Source organism: Salarias fasciatus, chromosome 1, assembly GCF_902148845.1.
Source record: "Salarias fasciatus chromosome 1, fSalaFa1.1, whole genome shotgun sequence".
Lineage (NCBI taxonomy): Eukaryota > Metazoa > Chordata > Actinopteri > Blenniiformes > Blenniidae > Salarias > Salarias fasciatus.
Genome location: NC_043745.1, coordinates 13,361,175 through 13,385,675, shown reverse-complemented (window position 1 = coordinate 13,385,675; position 24,501 = coordinate 13,361,175). Strand labels below are relative to the sequence as shown.

The window sequence follows — 24,501 nt, the reverse complement described above, 5'->3', positions numbered from 1 at the left end:
TGTTTGAACTACCTTGACTTTAACTGTAAAAAGCACTATAGAAAATGTGAGAATGGAAGAATTCTTTACATTTGAAGACATTAAAACCTATGAAAGACAAAGTAATTGTGGGAAAAAAAATAAGACAAGAATGCCTTAAATGATTTGGTAGTTGACAAATGACACAACCTCAGTTTTGTTCACTGAACATTCTTGAATTTGATGTTGTTTGATACAGTTTTAGTAGCGATGAATTTATTTTTTCATGTTTTAAATTATCTATCAGTTCTTACAGACATAATAAAAGCATCAGGCAGTGGGAAGTCAGCTGACAACTAATTGTGTCCCCTGTGCACATATTTTTGTGGTCAATGCTTCAGCGTCAACCGAAAAAAAAGTGTTCAGATCTGATTTTACCTACAGTGACACACATATTGAGCAGACAGATGGCCTCACACAGGTTCATAATCTCTCCATTCTTTAGGTCAGTTCTTAAATAGACACCTTGAGACAATGGGGGTAAAGACTGATTAGCTGAAAGGCCTAATGACTGCTGTCACACAAATGCACACAGTGACAGAACTCCTTCTAGACACAGAACGCACGATTTATTTTGAAGCAACAGTACATAGGTTTTGAAAGATATTGCTGGAATACATATCTAGCTATTTGAAATTAGTCTTGAGATAACTGTCGACACAATATAGCATGCTGAATAGTCATGAGGTGATGCTGAAACTGAAGTCATTCTGTTTGTATTATTGTATTTTTGTATTTAAAAATTAGGGTAAGCACATCAAAATCACAAAGATATCCAGTAAAATCTGCCTCCACACCACAAGAGTGCTTTGTTAGACACTGACTTATGCAATCATAGACACACACACACATGCCACAGACAAACACACAGGCAGATGCATACACAAAGCACAGCCATTTTTTCCTTTTTATTTCTCAGCAGCAGTGCAGTCAGCTGCAGGTCACATGACCCACTTTGCTGGTCTCACTGAGCATGCTCAGACCCCTCAGTGTTGTCAGGCAAAATATAAGACAGCAGTAAGAGCAGAGATCTGCAATAGATAAACACACAGACCCACACACACCAGCTGGCTGGCTTGTTCGCAGACACGCAGCGCGAGCGTCGAGAGGCAGACAAGCGCTGAACGAACCGGGGACGGCTGCGTGTTAGATTCCTCTGCCATCTTTATTTCCAACGGGCTCATTGTCCTCTATCGTTTCAGCGACTGCGAGGTGGGGAGAGAAAGGCAGGTGTGCCCTTTAAGAGGGGGAGCAGCTGAGGCAAGGACAGCATCCGAGTCTCCATCCTCTGTGGAGGTAAGTGTGGATGGCCGTGGTGGCGGCGGGAGGTGGGGGGGTGCATTGTGTGGGGGGAGGGGAAAATCTGCCTGACGGCATCTGTGTTAGTGCGAAATAGTAATCACAAGGAATGAACGGAGACGATGATGCTGGATGTAGACGGAGGTGGGGTGGGGGGCTCAGTTCGTCTGTGACTCCATTGGTATGTGAGACGACAGAGGCTGTGGGAATGGGGGGGGGGGGGTTATGGGTTGGGGTGGGGGTTGGGTGGGGGGGTGAGATGGGGATGCTAGCACGGGTGAGGACAAGCCAGCAGGCACAGAGAGGAAAAAGCCAGAGCTGAACAGACAGCCTTAAAATTTAATATACTTGCGGTGATGTAGGTAAAGGGTTTTTTCAACCACAGATGCCGTATTATTAACAGATAAGAATAAGTATTCTTAATCAGCATTCAGCATTGTTTCAGGAGTCTGTCCTGCTGATATTGCACAAAGTGAACAAAATGGTGTGTGTGTGGGCCTGTGTTTTTTTTTTTTTTGTTTTTGTGTCTTTCTTTTGGTTTTTTTAAAGATATGCTGACCTATATATATATATCGCTCAAGCACTTTCATGTTTGTTAGCGTTCTGTCTTGTCATTCTGAGCTGTGGTACCATCCAAGTCTTTGTTAAGATCCAGTCCCAACAAAGACTTTCTTTCTCTCTGTATTTTGGTTAAAAGTCGTCAGTGTTTGGATTTTAATGGTAATATTTTGATGCTACAATGTGAATCCGTGTTGTTGACATGTCTGGCACAATGTGGAGAACCTCTGTGAAACACAGAGTGCTCTGTGGGCGCCTATGTCAAAGATGTTGTTTACACATGCAGCTTGTACTATTTGAGAATAATGAATCCCTCTAACTCATCTCTTTGTGCCATATTGATGCAGCCTTCCTATTAAAGATTATATAAACACTTAATTTATCGTTCTACTTTTTATGCATATGATCATACTGAAAGCCGAGCTGAGCAGAGTTCTTAAACGGGCTATCTGCGGCAGCGTACCCACCTCTGGTACTTTGATATTAATAGATTACTGGTTCCTGGAATGAAAACAAAACAAAGAAACGGAGACATCCTGGGTACTGAACGTACAGCACATATCTCCCACACATTCTCTCTTCAGTGATTAATGCCGCTCTGAAAGAAGGCAGAGATGGCTGTTGCTAGGATACATGGCAAGGTGAAGAGCAGCCCATTTAAAGAAAGGAGGAGGGCACCATTTACAAAGCTTGGCATCACTGGCAGGGCCCTCTTTGTTTCATGATTTTTTTTGCTTTGCTGAATTTCATATCCTTGTTTTTCCAAGGTTGTGTAATTCTGACGCGAGGGAGAGGGAGAGGGAGAGAGGCGGTCTGTGAACGCTCCCTGGTTTTCTGTTCTGTTCCTTCCACCTGGAAACAGGCTGCGATGGTTGGCAGTAGTCAAAGGCCCAAACCTGTCTGAGAGAGCCCTATGAACAGCAGACCCAATGGTAAGACAGCTGAGGTCCTATTGGTGTAGCACAGCATGTGATTGAGCTGTGTTGGACATTCACGGTTTTGCTCAAGCTTATTGAACTTATAAGTTAATTGAAAATACATTTTTGTGTCTTATTTTGTGTTTGGCCAGATTCCCAAACATGTCAACACTTTTAAACATTTTGGATTTATTTATTGTATCCTTGTTTTGCCAGAAAATATTATGAGCTTTATTAACTCTGTTCAGGTCAAATAACTTTATTTATTCTAGAGAAGGCCATTTAATATTATTATTGTTACAACTTCTGATTAGAAAAAGATGTTTTTTCTAAATCATGCCGTTTTTTTAGTCAGCCAGGTATTCTTTTGAAGGATGAATTCAGAGAATATTCTATCTTTTTGAAATAAATCATGGCTCTTTGCCTCGCCTATTCTAGGTGCTATAAAAAGCAGTGTTTTGAAGCCCTTGAACAGAAGGCTAAATAGGGAGATGAAAGATGAAAGCACGATAGAAAGAGGTTGCATTTTTTTTCTTTCCGCTGCACTATAATGGCCCTCTCACAATGTGTCGGCCCACAGGACATCAAAGGCCAATGTTGGACAGACGAGGAGTCGGACGGGGAAAACGAATCGGAACAGTTCTTGTACGGCATTCAGGTATACCATTAAAAAATATTACTCCTATTGAATAAAAGTTGAGTTTCAATGCTGTTTTTTCATGAACAGTGTGTGCATTTTACAGCGTGTTATCTAATATTGATTATTAACAGGCCACAAAAGTTAAAACATTACAACATATAAAAAGATGTTTTTAGATCAATTACTTTATTATATTTCATGCTTTTCCCAGTAAAATGGATTCAGTGTTTGTTAGTCGCAAGTAAAGCTCTCAATAAATCAACAGCGTTTATATCACGTCTCTTTGATTCAATGGATAGTTTTTTTCTTTCGTAACAACTCAGAGATGAGCAACATTATGTGGGAAGGTTTAAAAGCTCAGATCAAAAGTCATGACAATGTGGTGGATGATTGTTGAGACATTTTGCTCTGGCAGTGCAGAACAGATGTCCCTGCTGACTGATGGTTCCTCTGTAAGGCCTTCTGCTAGCAGTGCAAACACTCCAGGTTGGATATGTCACTGTTTTTTTAATTTTGTGTTTATTTCTAAGGTTTCGGCCTGACAGCAACAATAGCAAATACAACATTTACCAGAGCTACACAGTGGCGTTTCCTGTCTAAGTGATTTCACATTATTTACTGCTTTCAGTCGCTGTATTAAATCCAAGCAGCACTGTGTAATTCATTTCTAGTTTGAAATTTAAATGTATCATCTCATCTCGAGAAAGTTCATTGCTTGACTTCAACTGAAGATCCTAATCTGTCAGTTATCCTTTTTTTTTTTTTTTTTAACTGTTATCTTCCAAGCCTTTGATTGAAATGTAAATCCAGTCTGGGACGTAAAGCTCATTTCAGTGCAGTCAGAGGACATGAAAGCAGAGCGGCGAAGATAAGGACGGGAGAGAGGGATCTGTTCTGCACACTTTGAGCTGAGGAGATGAGAGTCTGACTTCAAGTCGAGACACCAGGAACACGGACTGTGTGACAGAATCGGCTCCGCCGTTGTTATTAACACTGAGATGTGCTCTTCATGGAAAATACTTCCTGTGGTGGGACAATCACAGGACACTGGAAAAGTTAGGATCACTAACAAATGCAGTTTTGACTAAATACTTTTTTATCCCACATAATTAAAAATGTGCAACATTTTAAAATGTGATGAAATAAACTTTTTGGTCCTTTTACTACTCCCACAGACTGGAAGAATACCTGCTTTTTCAGCATAATTTACCAGACTCTCATTACCTCAACATTTCAATGCACTTATTTGTCATGATTAATGGGTATTGATTTCAGTTATATTACTAGACACCGTATTTTACTAGTCTGCATTTTTTAAGAATTATTCTTCAAATTAAATAATGATATTGTTCTTTGTCTTGTATTGTGAAACACTTGAGCGAACTGGTGTAGTGTTTGAAAGTTCTGGTTCAAATATGTCTTAACTTCAGACTAACTAAAGTAATCTTCCCACCTTAGAAGTATATTGAAGAAATATCCAGTTACAAGTTAAATTTGACCGAGCTGAACACAACAGTTCATGTCTTTTCATTGTTTTATGAAACTGGTTGTGTAAATCAGTGGTTGTCAAAATGTGTGGTGGGCAGCAGAAAAAAATATTGGATTCAGAGGGGGGTGCAGTTTGAAGCAGGATTTTTTTTTTTTTTTTTTTTCAAACAGAAGTCCTGATGAAAATATTTTTATGACTTTTAACTATTTTGTTGTAAAGACATGTTTGGAATAAAAATCACTGTAAATACATTTGACACCACTGACGATGACAACATCAGCTTTACTGAAAAGTGTAACGAAAAATTCAGATGATAAATAAACAACTACCAGATATTAAATTTAGGACTTTTTTGAGATTAGTATTAGGATCAGGATTGAACTTTATTGCCACACATGCACAAATTCAGAGTAACATAAATTTATTTGGCATGCAATCCAGAAGTGCAATGTAATAGACAATGTTATATAGAGAAAATGTGTGATTACCGGTATATACTGTATGTATGTACAGAAAAATGGAACATGAGTTAGGTTACCAGCCTGAATAGAATGCTTTGAATGAGATTAACAAATATATAGATATAAATGTTGTGAATGGATATATAAAGTTTTATCAACCATTGTAAAGATTTACATATATGTGGATGTCTATGAACATAGACTAAAAATATAAAAAGAGTTACATTTATTGCCTTTGGATTCCAACAGGTATTAAGTACTGTGTAATATAAAAAGAAAAACATAATGAAAACATGTTTAACCATGTGAGACATTTCAGGGATGCAGTGTAAGCTTTGTGAAGGGGCTCTCATCCACTCACACTTGACTTTGAGAACTTCTGCTTTTAAGTTAACAAACTGGAAAGAAAAGTTGCTCTTGAAGAAAATCCGGCGCCACTTCCAAACAGCTGGAAAAATAATATTTATATTTACATTTCAGTCTTTTGGAATTGGGTTCATTCTGTGTTTGTGACTGACGGGGCTGTGGGATGTTGGGGTGTGACTGATAACTGAAGGCTTTGAACGGCTGATTCATTCACTGCTATAACTGTGAACAGTGCTGCTTGTTGCAGGGGAGCTGTGCGGCCGACCTGTACCGCCATCCTCAGCTGGATGCAGACATTGAAGCTGTAAAAGACATCTACACTGACAGTGCCGTCTCTGTCAGGTACAACACAAGCAGACGCATACATTCACCCCACAATAAGGATTTAGAAAGACATACCTTTTGGAATAATCAAATCTGTTTCCAGTACGTTTACCTCAAAGGTATCTGGTAAAATACAGAGGGAAATATTTATTTCCTAACCCTCAGGGGGTAATATGTTGAGAGTGTAAGGTGATAAGTTACCTTTATCGGTGTCTGTCTCTGACCAGGGAGTATGGAACTATTGATGACGTGGACATCGATCTTCATATTAACATCGGTTTCTTAGATGTGAGTCAGCGCTCTCCTCTCACGGCCTCCTCCCACTCTGCCCATTACCATTCCAACATTGACATTTTGCAAAGTAACACATCATTTATAATGCATTGTGTGCTCATCATTTATTTATGCAATGAGACATGGCCCTAATTAGGATGCTAACTCTGTGTATTTGTGTGCGTGTCTGTGTGTGTGTGTGTATATGTGCGTGCGTGTGTCTGACTCAGGAGGAGGTTGCAACAGCTTGGAAAGTTATCAGAACAGAGCCCATTATTCTGAGACTGCGCTTTTCTCTTTCCCAGTACCTCGATGGACCCGGTGAGTAAAGATGTCAATGTGGATGTTGGTTTTTCTGGGAGGGACTTTAGGTATTTGTGCTACTCACTGAGCGTGGGAGGTGAGTACAATATTTGCGGCACAAGTGGGAGAGTGAAGGAAAGAGTGTGTACTATGTAATGATGTTAGTCATCTTTATTTAGAGCCGTCAGTAGAAGTGTTCCAGCCCTCCAATAAAGAAGGCTTCAGCCTGGGCTTGCAACTGAAAAAGTAAGTGATGTGACATTATTGAACATATTTTTAGTGCGCCAGACACTGATTTAAAAAGCAGCATCACCGGGCAGGTAGACATTTTTTCCTCTGTGATTTCCCCTTCGCTTATGCAATGCGGCAGGATCCTGAGCACATTCACCTCGCAGCAGTGGAAGCACCTCAGTAATGAGTTCCTCAAGGCCCAGCAGGAGAAGAGGCACAGCTGGTTCAAAGCCGGAGGAACCATCAAGAAGTTCCGCGCAGGGCTCAGCATCTTCTCCCCCATCCCTAAGTAGGTCCCCCCCCCCCCCCCCCCCCCCCCCCCCCCCCCCCCCCCCCCCCCCCCCCCCCGCAGAGAGAGTCTCACTCACAAAACGTGATGAGCCTCGACCAACACAACCTGAATGTGGAGATTCTCTGTCCTTTCATGAACTTTCACAATACAGCTGATATTAGCGTTTTGGAAAATATATAATGCCTTTAGTTGAGCGATTGATGATAAAGGTATATATATTTTTTATTTTGTTTTGTCTTATTTACCTTTAAAGATGAAATGTCATAGCAGATGAGTTTTCAGTGTGTAGGGAGACATCTACCCCACAACCTCACCACACACACTAATTACACTTAATTTATTTCTTTGATTTAATAATCTTTCTGGATATTCTTTAGTCTCACAATCATAAAAAGAAGTGATTTGATAAGATTGTAAAAAATGTATTTTAATGAATTATTTCTTAAAAATTCATATCAGAAAATGCATTTCCTGACACCCCCCCCCCCCCCCGATCTGTCCAGCCCTCTGAAGCGCTCTGGTGCCTTCAAAGCCACTAATATAAGGATTCTCTTTGTTTGCATCACCCAGTTGCTCGCCTTATCTTTGCAAGTTCATGTAAAAGATAGTGATGAGAATGTATTGTGAAGGCCTGTCTGAAAAAGGTGAGCAGTACAGGACAAGACAAGCCAGGGAGAGGAAGCTCTGACACTGCGTAGTCTGCAGATTGACTTAAAATCAAAATTTGACAAACTGAACCAATTCCGCCTCAGGGGAACCGCTGTACTCGGCCTCTGTCTTACTCAGGGATGCTTTGACAGTTATGGGTGTGCAGGGATTGAATCCCAGCCCACTCGATGGAGGGCAGCCTTGCTAAGCACGAGGCTGTCTTGACGTCCTCACCATTTGACAGGAGTTTTATGTCAGGAGGGTACATGGATAATGTACTGAGCGCAATGCTAGATGTGAATCCTGTTCTTATACTTCAGCGGCTGGAAACTGGAGTTACTGTCTAAAAAAAAAAAAAAAAAAAAAAATGACCTTGAGTGGGTTGCACCAGTAAAGGCAGAAATGACCACAGCTGCAAAAGGTTCCCTCTTTGTATTATTGCAAAAAAGTAATAATTACTATCAGGAATGAAATTATTTTTTAAATAAAACATGTAAAATTCCCAAAGAGAGGTAAGCAAAAACTCAACATTTTATTTTTACAGGTGACTCCAGTTGCAAAGCAGTGAAATGTTAACAAAACACGATCAATGCAGCGTGCATTTTCTTTTTAAATTTGTATTGACACAAAAATGGCATCAATTTCTTGACTGTGTGACTTTCTTTCATCATCCAGATCTGCAGAAATGTCTAAAATTGTTTCTCAGGCAGGAGCCCAACACATCTTAAGACGTACAATTTCTTCATCCTTCACTGTGCATGTTTTCACAAATCCAACCTCGCAGCACGCTAATGCTAATGCCCTGGTGAGGGCGAGAGAGAGAGAGAGAATTTTTTTGTCCACTACTGTAACTGTGTGATGCAGCAGTCATTTATAAATTAAGAATCAATATTATATCATATTAAAAAGATATTAAAAATCTAACATACAAACCATACAGTGCAGACATCGGACATTTTCCACTTTAAGGCCAAACCGTCCTCCTGCACTGCTGTCCTGAACTAATATCTGGAAACTACTTGTCTTTAAGTGGTTGACCTTTGACCTCATGCTGTGTTTTTCCAGGTCTCCAAGTTTCCCCCTGATCCAAGACACGGTTTTGAAAGGGAAGCTCAGTGTGCCTGAGCTGAGAGTGACGCGCCTGATGAACCGTTCTATCTCGTGCACCATGAAGAACCCCAAAGGGGAGCTCTTCAGCTACCCGCCAAACAGTCAGGTCAGTGCCACTCTGGACAGACTCGTACACGTTTAACAACACAACAAGCAGTGCTATGCCACCCATCAGTCTGTAGTGTATCTCACTCACATGTGGAGGTCACTGTGTTTATGTTACATAATAATTTAATTCTGTATAAAGTGTTGAGAACCAACCAAATTCTCGTAACGTCAATTTCTATACGTAAAGTTGTAATTTAGATTTTGATTTATTTATTTATTTGTTTGCCTTTTTCTTTTGACCCACTGTGATCCACTCTGACCCTCCTCTGAGTCACCCGCCACCTGCACTGTTCCCACCCGAGCCTTTCCCCACCCTTTCCGTCACATGCCTGGTGCGCCCTTTCCCATAATGCTTTGTCTTCACTTGACTCATCAGACTGTGGCTGTCCCGGCGGCCAGGGCCCCAGCGCAGATTACCACGAGGCAGCTGATTGAATTGTTTTTCTCATCCCAGGCGGGCGGACACTGCAAGAACATCCCCACCTTGGAGTACGGCTTCTTAGTGCAGGTTAGAGCCGGAGGGGATGTGAGCCCACTTAGGCTGCGTTACTGAGCTGTGCTTAAGAGGAAAGTCAGTAGAGCAGTAAAATATCCTGTGATTGTTTATAAGTACACCGTGTAAGAACAGCAAACTGTATCGTGAATTATAAATGTCTCCTTTTGGAGCTTTAGCTTTATGTAAGGAAGAAGTCTCACCTTGCATGAACGTTCAGGCTGTACTTAAAGTAGAAACCCCCAGAAATTTAAAAACTAAACAAAATGTTCCAGTAAAGTATCAGTTCTAACGTTTTGTTCCTGTGTGTGCGGCTGCGCTGGAGGTGGGTGTAATAACTGGGAACACCTCTGTGCTTTTCTTCTGGCAGATAATGAAGTATTCAGAACAGAGGATTCCCACGCTGAACGAGTACTGCGTGGTCTGTGACGAACAGCACGTCTTCCAGAACGGATCCATGCTGAAGGTATCAAAGACAGCACGAGAAACGGCAGCTCCCTGGAATAAAGTGTATCATTACAGAACATTTTCATTCAGTGAAAAAAACAGCTAAGACACGTGAAACTCAGCCTGCTTGCTTGTTTCAATACTACAGTGAGCAAGAGGATTTGAATAGGTGTGCTATTTTTATGAAAACTCTAATTCACATTGATGCGTGTATAATTTCATCCGTCTCTGTTTGTGTGTGTTCAGCCGGCTGTATGCACCAGGGAGTTGTGTGTGTTCTCCTTTTACACTCTGGGTGTGATGTCCGGAGCGGCAGAGGAAGTGGCCACTGGAGCGGAGGTGAGATGCACAAACCCAGCAGCACATGAGATGATCTGAAACACCTGATGTTTTTACTTTGTGGCTTATTCTCGCAAAACTCTGACCAAGTAGCGTCAAGAAATAAACCAACCGATTTGATACATTTTTCATAATGTGAAAAACAAGACACAAAACTGACCTTGTTCCCATTTCCAAGCTTCTGCTACAAGTGAAGCATCATGGGAGTGTCTGGTTATTTTCAAGACGCAGTGTTACAGGCCAAAGAAATCAGATTACCTTGATGAGGGAAATGAAGTGCAGGCAAACATATTAAAAAAAAAAAAAAAAATTCAGTTTTTTGAAACACTTTTAATTTTAAATATACACATTTATGCACACTTTTTTTTTTATATATATATGAAAAGAACTCATTTTGGAATTGAAAAGAAAGGCAGATGAAGGGATTTGGGGAGAATTAAATGGTTTATTTGTTGAATAATTTGGAAAATTATATTACTCTGTATTAAATGGAAAAATGACTTCAACATGGAACATACAACTTCCTGAGGATCACAAATCTCTTGTGTCTGGTAAAAATAAAATCCAGTTTACTGAAAGGTGCATTAAGGAGTTTGCACGTTTTATGCAAAACAACGGCCCCTGCAGGCCTTGGGCGTAACTGCAGCTTAGTGAAACGCTCGTGTCTGTGGCTCACGTCCATGTGCGTGCACGGAAGAGGGGATCTCCTTCCTCGCTCTTTTAGTAGCGCTGGAGTAAAATTTAAGTTTCTTTAGCCTGGTGGAGTCTGTGCTGGAGTTGTGGCAGTGCTGGAAGCCGGTCTTTTCTTACTTTCTGGAAGATCCATCCTCATTGCTGCTCAGTTGTTGCTGCTTAGCATCTGGCGGAGTAATGGCGGACAAAACGAAACCTAAGGAAATCAGGCCAGCGGGAGCGTGCATTACGTCACATTCTCTCAAATTCTCAGCAAAAAAATTCTGGTGCCGGACCGGCACTGCAACTTTCAAGTGACAATTTAACGCTGTTAGTGGTACTTGCAATGAATATATCAGGGCACATTATACACACCATTGAATATTTGTAACATATTTATGGTGGAAAATAAGTATTTTTAAAGCTGAAAAACTCTTTAATGCACCTTTAAAATCATCTTATAGAATTGTATATCATGACAAATAAGTCTGAAATAATAATAATGTGAATGTTTCACTACTGATTAAATGTAGTTCACACTTCCAAATAATTAAATATCTTTAAAAAGTGAATAGTTCTGTCAGATTTTTCGAGACTGGCAAACTAAGCAATACATAAAACATGGTTCAATTTTAATTATAAGAATACTTGCCATGAACCCACGGGATGTTTTTTCCAGATCTCCACTGCCGATGCCAGACAGCTTTTCTTTGCTCTTCCCATAACTGCACACTCATTCCAAATGTTCCCATCTGAACAGCATGAAACAAACAGGAGTTCCTGTAGTTCAGAATCTATTGCTAGATCACTGTAAAAATAATCTATACTAAACACATATTTTCTTGCTTTTTCTGTATAGTTTAAAAACATTTCAAGCTAATTGTACATTGATATGGGCGCCTGAAGTTAAGGAGTAGGAAATTAGCCTGTTCTTATTATTAAACTTTAAACTATTATGATTTTTGACTTCAAGCTAAAATTATAGATTGAAACAAAACAGAATTAAAATACTTTTACTTTTTGATAAAAAAAAATGAAATATTATACTTAGAATTTATTTTCATACACATGTATACCTATTATGACAATTGTAATTAAAAGTTTTAAAAATTGAGTTATTTCTGGTGCTTAGGCCTCTAAAATGTGAGCGTTTCTCTGTGCAGGTGGTGGATCTGCTGGTCGCGATGTGTCGAGCTGCTCTCGAGTCTCCTCGCAAGAGCATCATTTTTGAGCCCTACCCATCTGTTGTCGATCCCAATGACCCAAAAACTCTGGCCTTCAACCCAAAGGTCAGCTTCCACACTGCTAGAATCCCGATTAGCGACTGAATCAATATGTGAATTTCATTCCAGAATGACATTTAATTTGATAAACAGAGCACAGTGTCAGAACAAACCAGAGAATTCGATGCTTGTGATTTTAAACTCGTGTATGTTGCTCCCTCTCTCACTGCATACCATGTGGATGCTGGGCTCCATCCATAAACACAGAAGAAGAATTATGAGAGACTGCAGAAAGCACTCGATAGTGTTATGTCCATCCGGGAGATGACACAGGTAAAGAAGGAGGTGGGAGGGAAACGAGGCTCTACAAGAGTAAATGCACTGACACCGTCGATAATTACATTTTACGTGGAGTTTATACAGCATGTGTCTGGCTCTGTTCCTCAGAGTGGCATCTTGGATCTTTTCCCAGCTCTGCCCTCGACTGGACTGCAACTAGAATATTCCACTGTTGATGTTGATACTTTAATTCACGATTCACATCAGAAGGCATTATCTGAATTCTTTCTCTTTGTGAAGAAAAACAACGTGACAGCATCACACGCTCTTTGTGGTTTTTCCAGGGTTCGTATCTGGAGATTAAGAAACAGATGGACAAACTGGACCCTTTGGCCCATCCTCTGCTGCAATGGTGAGTGAAGAGGATCTGGTCCACAAATACATTTGTTCTGCTTTGACTCACCCACAGAAAGAAGCATCATAAGTCCATCATATTAAGTAAGGAATTATAGGCACACAGCAGTGATTCTGTGCTTGTGCCCATCACCCTTGAGCAACTAATGCTTGTTTAATATTGAAAGGAGTGATGCAGCCATCCTTAATTATTGTCTGGGATTGTCTGTATTGGAATGGGTGGTACAATGCCTCGTGTCACGTTCCGTTGACAGTGTGATATATTCAGAGTGCAATTTATAACGAAAACAGAGAAGGGTGTTATTTTTTCTGAATATTTTTTAAAAAATCAGGATGTTAAAAAAAGGCGTAGGTGCATTGAATTGGAGATGCTGCCAAAACTTCTTTATTTTGACCTTTGCAAGCTGTAAAAATACTAAAATTGCAGTAAAAAGCAAATTTCCAACAAAAGTACCTGCAATTAGGAGAATTGGGAGACGCGCTGTTTCACTAAGAGCTCGGATGTAATGACTTAGCATATTGTGTTTATGGCTGGGAAAATGTGTTTGCATATTATCCATAGAGTTTGCAAAACTTGCATATGGAATTCTGCAGAAATCCTGCAAAAGCCACTGAAATTTCCAATTTATTATTAATGGTTGTAAAAAGCTGCATTACCGGGGACATTTTCATTTTTCTGCACTCAGACTGGGGAAAACTTTGGATTTTATGGTATTTGAAGATAGTCATGCGATGATTTTACAAGGCTAACTGCGCTAAATCTGAATTTGTCTTTATTTATTTTATGTAAGTATTTATTTTATTCTTTAAAATGGGAGAACACTGTGGAAACAAAAATGAGATGTTGAGAAGAGAAAAGTCTACCTCCCTGAACAGAAGAAAAGAGAATACTTACCATATAAACCAGCTAAAGACATAATAAACTTTATTGAGCTAAAAGAGACTCTGACTTACCTGGAATAGGTTAAGTTAAAAAAACTAATACATATTTTTCAAAGACACATTTTTAGAACTGAATATAATACACGTTTAAAAGGCCCTTTGGAAAAGTGCATAGAGGAGTTATAGATGTAGCCGGTATGACAGTGTCAGACCTGTATAGGACAGGTTGACATGTTGTGTCCAGTCTGTTGATAAAAGACCCTTAAATGTTGTGAAATTTAGGTTTTTATCCAATTTCCTTCAATAGAACAATAATTCAGCAGAAACGGTGGGGTGTGTGGCTGGATTGTGGTTCTGCTGTTAAACCATCCAGAGCTGCTCAGAATGTTCATTAAGATAATTATCTCAGTTCCTGGAATGTAATGATAGCATCGGTCCTCAAATTTCTGTCCCTCGCAGGTTATGGTTTCATTATGAAAATTTACACGTTAAATACCATTTTATTATTACTTAGTTTCCATCCTCAAAATCAATTAAAGACAACCTGCTTTTCCTCTAAATGTCCTATTTTGTGACTTTTAATCTTTACTGCCAAGTCAGACTGACCTGAAACATAATAAATGGCAATTTTTTTTGGATGTTCATTTTACCCAATGAGCCCAGCAGGTAGAATTTCATCCTCCGCCATTCATCAGACATGGAAACAGGCCACTATGACCTGGAACATGTCAGCAGGGCGGGAACGCAATCGTCAATTTGTCAATTATTGTGTGTTCTCCCCCTTGTGTTTCTGCAGGATTATATCCAGTAACAGGTCTCATATCGTCAAGCTGCCACTCAGTAGGGTAGGAAACCAGAGCAACATCCCCTCCAGTCCCCTGCATCCACACGGTGTTGTTGAATGCTGCATTGTGTGAACTGACGATTGATACTAACACTCCATCTGCCCCTCTCTCTCTCATTCTCTCTCTCTCTCTCTCTCTCTCTCTCTCTCTCTCTGTCACACTCGTCCTTATGATCTCATTGCAATAGCAACTGAAATTCATGCACACCTCCCACCAGTTCCTGCTGCTCAGCAGCCCCCCAGCCAAGGAAGCTCGTTTCCGCACTGCCAAAAAGCTCTACGGCAGCACCTTCGCCTTCCAGTGAGTTGGACCTCCCGATCAAAATGCCAGTTCTCAGTGCATGATTAGCATCTTCAGAGCTAGAAGACTAAAACTCCTTCAGGCAAACTGAGACTAGCAGAAGCATTTCTGTTTTTTTTTTTTTTTTTAATTATTATTTTGCTTTTATGTTGCTGAGCATGTGGCTTTGGGGCAAATATAATGCGAGTCATCAAATTTGGTTAATAATTGATCTCAAGTCAAGCATAGTCACTAACATGCATGCACAATTTAGCACGAGGGAGCGAACACCCTGTCCAACACGAGCACGTGTCGGTGTCACACCTGGTCATTGTGTCGTGCACGGAAAGGCCAATCTAGCAGATTTTTATGGAACCATAACAAACAACAGCACAGAGCTGTGACCAGTCTCTTGGACACAAAAACCACCTTTCTTAGCCAGCACATGGAGCCAACACTATCTGTGAGATCGAGATTTGTACTGTAGCAGATGGGGCTCTACTGAATATTTTAGATACACAAGACCCATCTGGGCATTTTGCGGGGCGCAACTAATGCACAAGCATTGCTAACTGTCTCTTTATGCTCGGTTAATACTACAAATTTAATAATTCTCAATAGAAAATGCCAAACGGTTGGTTGTTGCCCTGGATGCCGTCAGAATTTTAGGCTTCTGCGTTCAACTTTTTGATCCGTTATTTATTTTTCTGTGTGCCTACTCGGAAATGTGTGAAGAAGACCAAGTTGTTAAAAATAACAGCGCTCGTGACACTTTTTTTTTTTTTTTTTTTAAAGACAGATCTTATTCCCTCACTGGAATTTGAAGTCAGGTAACCTTTACTGTGCTGAAAGGTGGCAGTAGTGATTCTTGTCGACATTGATCTCCATCCTGGAACACTTTTTCTCCTAAATTAAAATGATACGATCATGGGAGGCTGCCATGACGTAACAAAATACCCTCAAATGTTGTGATAAAAATAGACAACTCAAGTAGCTTCTTTGTGCTTGTATCTTTTCCTTTTTTATATAGTTGAAAGCTACTTTTGAACTAAATACTGTAATTCTTAAGTTTGGTTGTGTTTGTTACAACGAAGGGGTGTTTTTATTCCGGCATTCTTGACCCGCCACACATCGGTTGCCGCGCACTGAGATCCTTGCTGTCTGTATTCACGCAGCACCTTGACTTTCTTTTCTTTCTCATCTCTCCCTCTCTCTACACTTGCTCTAGTGGTTCCCATATAGAGAACTGGCACTCTGTTCTGAGAAATGGACTAGTCAATGCCTCTTATACCAAACTGCAGGTACGTAGCCCTGGCAGTTGGCTGGAGTTCACGTTGCATCTCCTCTCGGACAGTACACCTGCTCGGGGACGAAGCAGGACTGCTGTCCGGCTGATTCATTTTTGCAGTTAATGGATGCCAGCTTCCCTTTCGTCAGCTTTTTTTGCATTTGGCATTTTGAGCGAGCAGGACACACGGGGAGGTTTTCTTGTTCAATGCCGGCCCCGTTTTTTTTGGGCGCGTCCTCGGCCGGCAGCAGCCGACAGCACGCTCCTTCCCGTTGCGGGGCATCGGGAACGGGGCCGTGGTGTCGGCTGAGCCGTCAGGAAGCTGTCCGTGTGCCCTGTTAAGGGTTAACCACCTAGAGCACTGAGTAGTCTAGGTCTGAAGCTGCAGGATGCAGAGGACGCGCTCTGCGGTTGTGAGTACAGCCTCTGAAAGGAGGCCTCAGTCTGAGGTTGGTAATCCACACCACCCATTACCAGTTCGTGCTATAGCGGAATAGCTAACCACGAGGAAATGAAGGTCACGTCAAGGAAATGAAAGGAAAACTACATGTATTGATTCTGAGTGTGGAGTAGAAAAAAACTCTGGAAATTTGAAGCAGTAATTTTCCTATTGTTTTTTTATTTTATTTTAAGAAATTTATATCATAAAACATTTGTGGAGGTTATATGTGTTTTCATAAAAATTATTTTATAAAAACACATTCATAGAAATGAATATATTTTGTGTGTAATTGAGACAAAATGAATACAAGAAAATCTTTAGAGAAAAACTGAGTCTAACAGATGGAACCTCTTCAGAGTATATATTACCAGCCTTTTGAAATTAAAAACATTAACCTGGCACCAAGACAATTTCAGTTTTTATTGTCTGTGGGTCCTAATAATATCCTATAATGTGGAAAAATATGAAAGTTAGATTTTCAAGCAAAAATCACGTGTTGTGAGACAAAAGCAGCAGTGTGGTTTAGACTCTGTAGGTGGGGAGTTATCCAGTTTGAAAAACCCCCAAAATACACTTCGCTTTTATTCAGTCCTGTATCCATCTCTGTCATTCCGTTGTTCTGCCGTCTGAGTTATTCAGACTCCTAAAAGAGTGAAAGATAAATTAATAAAACAATAAAAGAAGAGCCGAGCTCCAGAGAGCCCAGAATTGTCTCATTTGCACAAAACGGCTGATAATGACTGCTTGGAGATACACCGGCATGTCCTGAAAATAGATTAAATGCAATTAAATCCGAAATCTCAGGGATCTTCGAGTCGTTCACGTCGGCCGTGATTGCTCTATCGCGCCGGTGTGTTTCATTTGTGCCTTCCTTTGTTCTCCAACTTTTTGAACTCTCCATCTTTGATCTTGCCTGGATACTCGTCTGCCTCCCCGTCTCCGCTGCGCTTCACCTTGAGCATCGACACCCTTCCTCTGTCATTGTGTTTCACGGGAGGAGGAGCGGTGGAGTCTGCCTCCAGCTCCAGCCGTCACACAAATCGTCCCGTCTGTCATTCTTTCTTTTTTTTCCCCCTCGTTTCTTCCAGATGTGTCGCGTCCTGACCTTCATCTCCCCCACGTGTTCCCGAACTATCAAGTTCACTCGTTCTCTTATTTTTTCCCTCTGGTTTTTATCGCCAATCATGAACACCTGTCCATGTTACACCTGCGGTCCTTCTGTTTCTCGTCATTTCGGGCATTCTTGTGTGAAGGCTTGCCGTCATCATCACTCATCTCCATGCTTCACCTTCACCTCTTGTAGTCTGCGTCTCATCTCTCACGTGTCCTGGAGGAACCGGAACATTTCATGTGCAGGTTTCATTCATAAAATTCAAGAGCATTCCAGTGATCTCCACTGACAACATGTGAGAATGTACGGATCGGATCAGTGTAAAATGTAAAAACGCAACTTTCTTCTTCGCCTGTTTTGCTTTCCTCTGACCGCCATTGGGATTCAAGTGTGTGTTTGTGTGTGTGTGGGAGTGTGAGGCGATCTGATTTCAGGGAAACTCCAATAGAAACAATGACTCAAACAGAATTTGATGTGATTTTCTTGATATCAGGTATCAGTTGAAGTGTGTGTGTGTGTGTGTGTTGATGAGTGTGAAAGAGTTCAATCGTGTGTTTATATGCAAGCTTGTCCTGTGCAACTGCTCAGTGACCCTCCTTCCTTCCTGCTCTTTTCAAAACCCAAGCTGCATGGGGCAGCATATGGAAAGGGCATCTATCTGAGCCCCATCTCCAGCATATCTTTTGGATACTCAGGTAGGAATGTTTCATTCCTCGCCCGCTCCGACCGCAGCGGTCCCCCGCCCAGCCTCGCTTCCCCCCCTCACACCATGTTCACTGACTTCTTGCTTGCGTTTGTAACATGGCTTGAACTCATCCTGGAATCCTCCATCGTCAACACATGGGAGCGCCTCCATGTGGTCTTCCTGTGCTGTGACGTGTTGTGTCTTCATTTCTGGTGATTGGCCCCAGGGCCTTGGTGTTACGTGCCATGTCATATTTTACATTTTGGCTGTCTGTGGATTTATGTGTGTTACTCTGTACTTTGTTGCTTTTTGTATGGGTTTGTATTTGTGGAATATGGAGATATGACATTATGATTTTCTTCTGAAGCCTGAGCACTTGTTATATTAGTGGTAATTATGTCAGGTTTTTCTTTACATGGGGTAAAAAAAAAAAAAACCCAGCTGGACCTGTTTTTTTTTTTTTTTTTTTTTTTGTTCTTTTTATGCTGAATACTGAGTTGTATTTGGCTTTTCCCAGTGTAACGCGTCAGCAGTCCTTGATAAATAACCTTCTCACGAAGGTTAAGTCTCATCATTCTTCATCATTTCTCTGTGCGAAGAGTCGAAGACAGGCAGGCAGAAACAGGCTTTTCACAGCTTGAGTGACCAAAGTTATCCTGATTGATGCTTATTTACTGGCCGTGCGCTGCTTCTTGCAGGAATGGGGAAAGGACAGCACCGCATGCCCACCAAAGATGAGCTAGTGCAGCGTTACAACCGCATGAACACCATACCACAGGTAAACCTGTTCCCCCACACTCATAAAATGTATCCTCTTTTCAAATGCCGATTTTCTTTTTTAGTACAGATTTTCATTGTGAAATAGTTGGCAATGACAAATGATTAAGGTTGTTGCTAAAAATGTAGAACATATTTTAACCATCACACTCTGAGACTAGTTTTCACACAATTTCATTGTTTCATACCTAGACGGCTTCACTACCTCCCTGATGTGTTTGATGTTTGCTTGAGTTAGAGAGACTATAATCTTCTCTGATGTAGCTAATATATCGCCGTGTCTTTCTCCACAGAGCCGTCCGATACAATCAAGGTTTCTTCAGAGTCGAAACTTGAACTGTATCGCTCTTTGCGAAGGTACTCACACACGCAGACAGTTTATTTAACACTTATCTTTACCTATCTTAACCAAAAATGTGAGATTTACAACTATAGAATACAACAATATAGTTCTCACAATCCCTTCTTCAAATTTCCGGATACTCTCTAAAAACAAAACAGTGTAACCGTACTTCAAAGTCCTATCAAGGGCTTTAATATGATCAACAGTATGATAAAACCTTTTTTTATTTAAGAATATATAATCATATATATAATGTTTTTTCTTCTGTTAAACAGTTATAACATCAAAGGACCTGCAGAAACACGGTAACATCTGGGTGTGTCCTGTATCCGACCACGTCTGTACTCGCTTCTTCTTCGTGTGAGTATTCGAAACACTTTCATGTCCCTCCGATAATTTCCTCAGAACTAATGCACGATTACCGAAAGAGGTGGCACAGCAACCTGGCTGGAAGCTTTCCAATCATAATCACACTTAAAATGCAGAGTTCATCACTCGCGCTTGCTTATTTTTTAGCGGCTAAATTGCACATGATGAAGGTGAATGAAATGTAAATGAAAAATGAAGGAACATGCCGCCTATACCCTGACAGGGACGGTTGAGTGGAGTTATCATTCCACTAAACTCGGTTCTTCTCGGGACAGAAAATTTAAATGTGATGCTTTATTTTTACCAGATGGCTGGAGTCTATTACCCTGTTTACTGCTGTCTCCTGAGCTGGAGATTGTTTTTGAGATGGCCTGCAATCACATGGAAATCACAGCTAAATATAATTGAACTCTGATCTCGTGCTCGGTGTGCGGCTGTGTTTTTCAGCTTGAACAAACAGATTATTTTGTTAGAAGGAACACAGCAGGATGTGTTGTGTCGGGCCAAAAAGTGCCTCTCATAAAATCAGTTACAGAGGCACGAGCATCTGGAGAAGCCCGGGAAAAAAATGTCTCAGCATCCAGATGCTTTAATCCTAAAATGAGACAAGGAACACGCAAAATAAACGGTAACATGGTGAATCTGAACGGGTCTAACAGAGCTATGAAATGTTCAATGTGCAGGTATGAAGACGGCCAAGTAGGAGATGCCAACATCAACACCCAGGAGCCTAAGGTGCAGAAGGAGATCATGCGTGTGATTGGGACCCAGATCTACTCCAGCTAATGGAGGTCCACCAAGTGGCGCTGGGATCCATACGTCTCTTTGATGGAGGCATGCGGGCAGGCAGGCAGTTTCGATCGAATGTTTGGGCGAGCTGTCCTCAGGCCTGATACTGAAGGATGAGGGAGCTCTTGAGCACATTTTTTTCTGAAGTGGTTTTGTTCTGGTCTCTTTGTTTGCCCCCCTCTCGCTCTCTCTCTCTCTCTATCTCTCTCTCTCCCCTTCATTCCTCGATTACTCATTAACGGTTTACCCTTCAGTCTAGCTTTTCTCATGCCAACTACAGAATATAAAGGAAAAAAAAGGAGTCACTGGGATTGCTATCGACACACACGCATACATACACTTTTCTTATCCTGCATTTAATGTGCTTTCTCCATTTTTTAAATGCACTTTTACCATTTTTTTCACACTAATTATTCCCATTTTCATTGTTAATATCAAGTAAAATATATATATATGTGTTTATCATTCAATATAACGGATCCCTTCCTGGTGAAAACATTAACGTTTATTTCATTTTTTTTTTTTTTGTCAAAGTCATTATCTCCCATCGCTTTCTGAAAACAAGGTCTGCTACATGGTTATCTGAGGGACAAACTTTGTTCTGTTTTGTTTTTGTCCTTGTCCACTGGATGGAGCGCCCTGAATCTAATAAGCGAGGTGTGGCTTGAATTCAAGTTACTTACACTGTAAGCACTTTGTTTTATACGAAGATAATGTAAAATCCATCCGTTGTTGTATTCTGATTATGATTTGTCTTCGCAGAACTAGAAGGAGTTGATCTTTTATGTATCACTACACCTTACAGCCCCCAGTTGTCTCAGATGGTGGGAATTACATTAAAGGATTGATCAGAGAGGACGAACACTGCAAGTTTCATGAGAACAAGAGTCATCAAGTTTTATTATGAGATCCAGTCAGTAAATTTCTTTTCATTTACATTTTATTTAAGGGGAACAAGTTTAAGCATTGCTACACAAAACTACTGAGGTTGGTTTTTTTTCTAAACCATCAAACCGTAGGGATTGCCTCTCTTTCTTTAACCTTCACTTCACAAACGTGAGAACATGATATTTAGTCATTTTCATCAACTCCAGCATTTTCCAGCTTTTGTCTTTGCAGCTAAGTTGAAGGCTCATTAGATCTGTAGTCCACGAACGCTAACAAAACATTTCCTTGGAGTGTATCCAGACTCGGTTTCTCTTCTCGCAGGTTTTAAAAATTTTGCAACTGATGATGTCAGGCTGAAGCTTAAAATGTGTCCAAATAGCAATATGAATATATATTAATATCTTTTCACCTACTGAAATAAAAAGAGTCAATTTGATGAAAAAAAAAACAAAAAAAACAAGGTGACCAATATATTCATATAATTTGTCATTTGCCATGTTTTTTAAGTAGCCTTCACTACTTGAAAGTCCAGCGGTAAAACAGTAAAAATGGTCCTTTTTGTTTCTAATTTACACCACTGCCACATTTACAGACAAAATCTACTGTACAGAGAATCATGGACAACGTTTCCCCAAACTATTCACAGGCGGTTATCCAGTCCAGGTGAGCTCACACTTCAAATGAACGCTGAGCGCCTCAGAGTTGTTTTAACCTGCAACTGTTGGGTCTCACCTTGGAGAATGGCAACCTTGTATAGCTAATCAAATTTATCAGTTAGTCATGTACTGTATGTATGTATGTATGTATGTATGTATGTATGTTTGTGTGGCTTTGTATTTTCTTGACATTATACTAGACATTGCACTTACTCAACATTTGCCTAAACTGGAGAAAATGACTGTCCTCTGACCTGCGGTCAACAGGTAGGAGAAGAAAAACGGATAAAAATGAGTATTTATGGAGCTGGCAGGACTATAATATCCAACACCCTAACTAAGTCTGTACTGAGATGGACTGTCATTGTCTCCCGGAGCTGAAATTCAGACTGCTGAATGGACTTTGAGGCTCTGAAAAGAAAAAGAAAAAATGTAAATAAGGACATTGGAGATTATGTAGAAATGTACTACTCAGACACGGATGGACTTGTGCGGCTGACCCTTTGCATTGTGGGACTCTGCCGACAACGGATACCTGTTTTTCTTTTTCTTTTTCTTTTGTTTTTTGTCAAGAGGGTTTGAGCTGTGAGTCACTGTGAGAGTCCGTTCTCTCGCTGTCTCTGTCCGGTGACTGATGTTTTTCAAAGAAGATGTTGACGACAATGATGGTGATTACGATGCAGATAAGAGGCGGCGATGCAGCAGAAAAGACAAAAACAGAATAAAGCCTGATTTTGCACAGTTTTACATACCGACTGAATTTCATTGGTGTCTTTGTGAAAAACTGTGACCATCAAACAGGACAATGTCCGTTTCCTGAGGTTTTCTGCTTGTGTTTAGGGCAGAAGGGGGCACTGTTACTCCACCACATTACACTCAGACGCCTGAGCCCTGTCCAGAAATCAAACCGAAGCTCTGTTAGCTGTATTCAAAACTGTCAAATATAATTTCTCTGAAGGTTGAAAACAATCATGGGTGGATTTTCATGTTTTCTTTAATTAGAGTTTATAAATCTATGTTAATCAGATGTTATTTTCTTAATGTTGACATCAACCAATGAGCTACAATATAAGGACAGCAGTGACCTGGAGGTTACTGAAGATCGCTCTCAGGAGTTTGTTGGTTCAAATCCCACTGAAGACCCTTGACTCTCAACAGCTCAGACTATGACAGGAACGTCATAAACCTTTTGCTAAATGAAACTTTCAATCACATGCTCCTCTGTGGTTACTGCACAAGGGAGCAGCGGAAACACAAACACATTAATCAATAACCTCCAATCAGCTCTCCTACACACAGTCATTCTGCTCTGTGTGTTACTTTAATTTTACAAATAATTCTATTGATCCACTAAAAGACAGTACATGGATCCTTCCTGGAGAAAAATAATCAGCTAAATTGATTATTGTCAAATAAATCAACATATACAGCCGTGCAATAAAAGTCCAAATATTTTAACTTAGTATTTTATGTTGTCAAAATCTGTGAGAGAGGATTATGAGGGAAAAACATCGCAGTTAACTGAGGATAAGGCAGAAACAAACTCCAGCAAACAGTAAAAAAATTAGGAGTTATAGTTGAGTTAATCACAATTTTTGGAAGGAATCAGGCAAAAAACATTAATCTCTGTTAAGAAAACAGATGCTTCATATTTGGTAGGGTGGGTGACAAAGCTAATGCAGTTCACATGAATGTATATAACGATAAATGATTCTGGGATATGCTCCACAAGCTGCACAATACCATGCAACACTGCTGATTTGAAGCACAAACAGGCGGTAAGTGAAAGAAACATAATGCCATTGTCTAATGTTTTTTCCTGCATTCAAGTTGATTTTTCTTTCAAAAGTCATTGATTTATTGCTGAAGGAAGTTGTGCAGACGAGGCCAACACACTACAGACTTTGCTAAAATGACACAAAAATGTTTTTAATTTACTGTGTCATGAATTCATTCACGTTTTTTTTTTATCGATTCCTTTAATCTCTCGCGGCCGAAACATTGCAGTGTGTGCTCTCACCTCAAACGGGGCAGATTCCTAATAGTTGTTGGCCAGCCCAGTCCTGGCTCTTGTTTCTGCTGCTCTGCCTGACCACAGAAAGCTCTCTGCTTTCAAAACAGCTGAATGCTGCTCAGTGCTTCTCCTCTGCAAAAGTCCGGTCTGATGGCTGTTTTGGCACAGGAGGCCTGTATGTGTTTGACAAGTGCTGGGTGTGTAGAGAGTGAGCATAATCATAGGGAAG

The 24,501-nt window shown here is 40.5% G+C and overlaps 1 protein-coding gene across 6 annotated transcripts; it reads left to right on the top strand.

Annotated features, from left to right (window-relative positions):
* The first annotated feature begins 1,000 nt into the window (after positions 1–1,000).
* Positions 1,001–23,005, top strand: LOC115392855 (protein mono-ADP-ribosyltransferase PARP6). 6 transcript variants are annotated; one of them, XM_030097489.1, is made up of 23 exons: positions 1,001–1,314; positions 2,738–2,807; positions 3,373–3,450; positions 5,981–6,090; positions 6,300–6,360; positions 6,576–6,666; positions 6,828–6,894; positions 7,019–7,168; positions 8,885–9,035; positions 9,414–9,545; positions 9,901–9,996; positions 10,224–10,316; positions 12,152–12,277; positions 12,479–12,544; positions 12,835–12,902; positions 14,583–14,631; positions 14,819–14,931; positions 16,139–16,211; positions 18,377–18,446; positions 19,135–19,214; positions 19,507–19,570; positions 19,832–19,916; positions 20,609–23,005. In XM_030097489.1, exons 2-23 carry the CDS (start codon positions 2,805–2,807, stop codon positions 20,709–20,711), a joined length of 1,929 nt encoding a protein of 642 aa, XP_029953349.1. In that variant the 5' UTR covers positions 1,001–1,314; positions 2,738–2,804; the 3' UTR covers positions 20,712–23,005. The 6 variants fall into 6 exon arrangements, with proteins under 6 accessions (XP_029953349.1, XP_029953386.1, XP_029953367.1 ...); XM_030097526.1 differs by having other exon boundaries at positions 2,643–2,807; positions 5,996–6,090; positions 9,492–9,545; XM_030097507.1 differs by having other exon boundaries at positions 2,643–2,807; positions 5,996–6,090.
* The last annotated feature ends 1,496 nt before the right edge of the window (positions 23,006–24,501 follow it).

Coding starts and splice junctions, on each gene's coding strand:
- LOC115392855 (XM_030097489.1), top strand. Junction 6,361..6,575: donor TTAACATCGGTTTCTTAGAT/GTGAGTCAGCGC, acceptor TGTCTGACTCAG/GAGGAGGTTGCAACAGCTTG. Junction 12,903..14,582: donor GCCCATCCTCTGCTGCAATG/GTGAGTGAAGAG, acceptor GTGTTTCTGCAG/GATTATATCCAGTAACAGGT.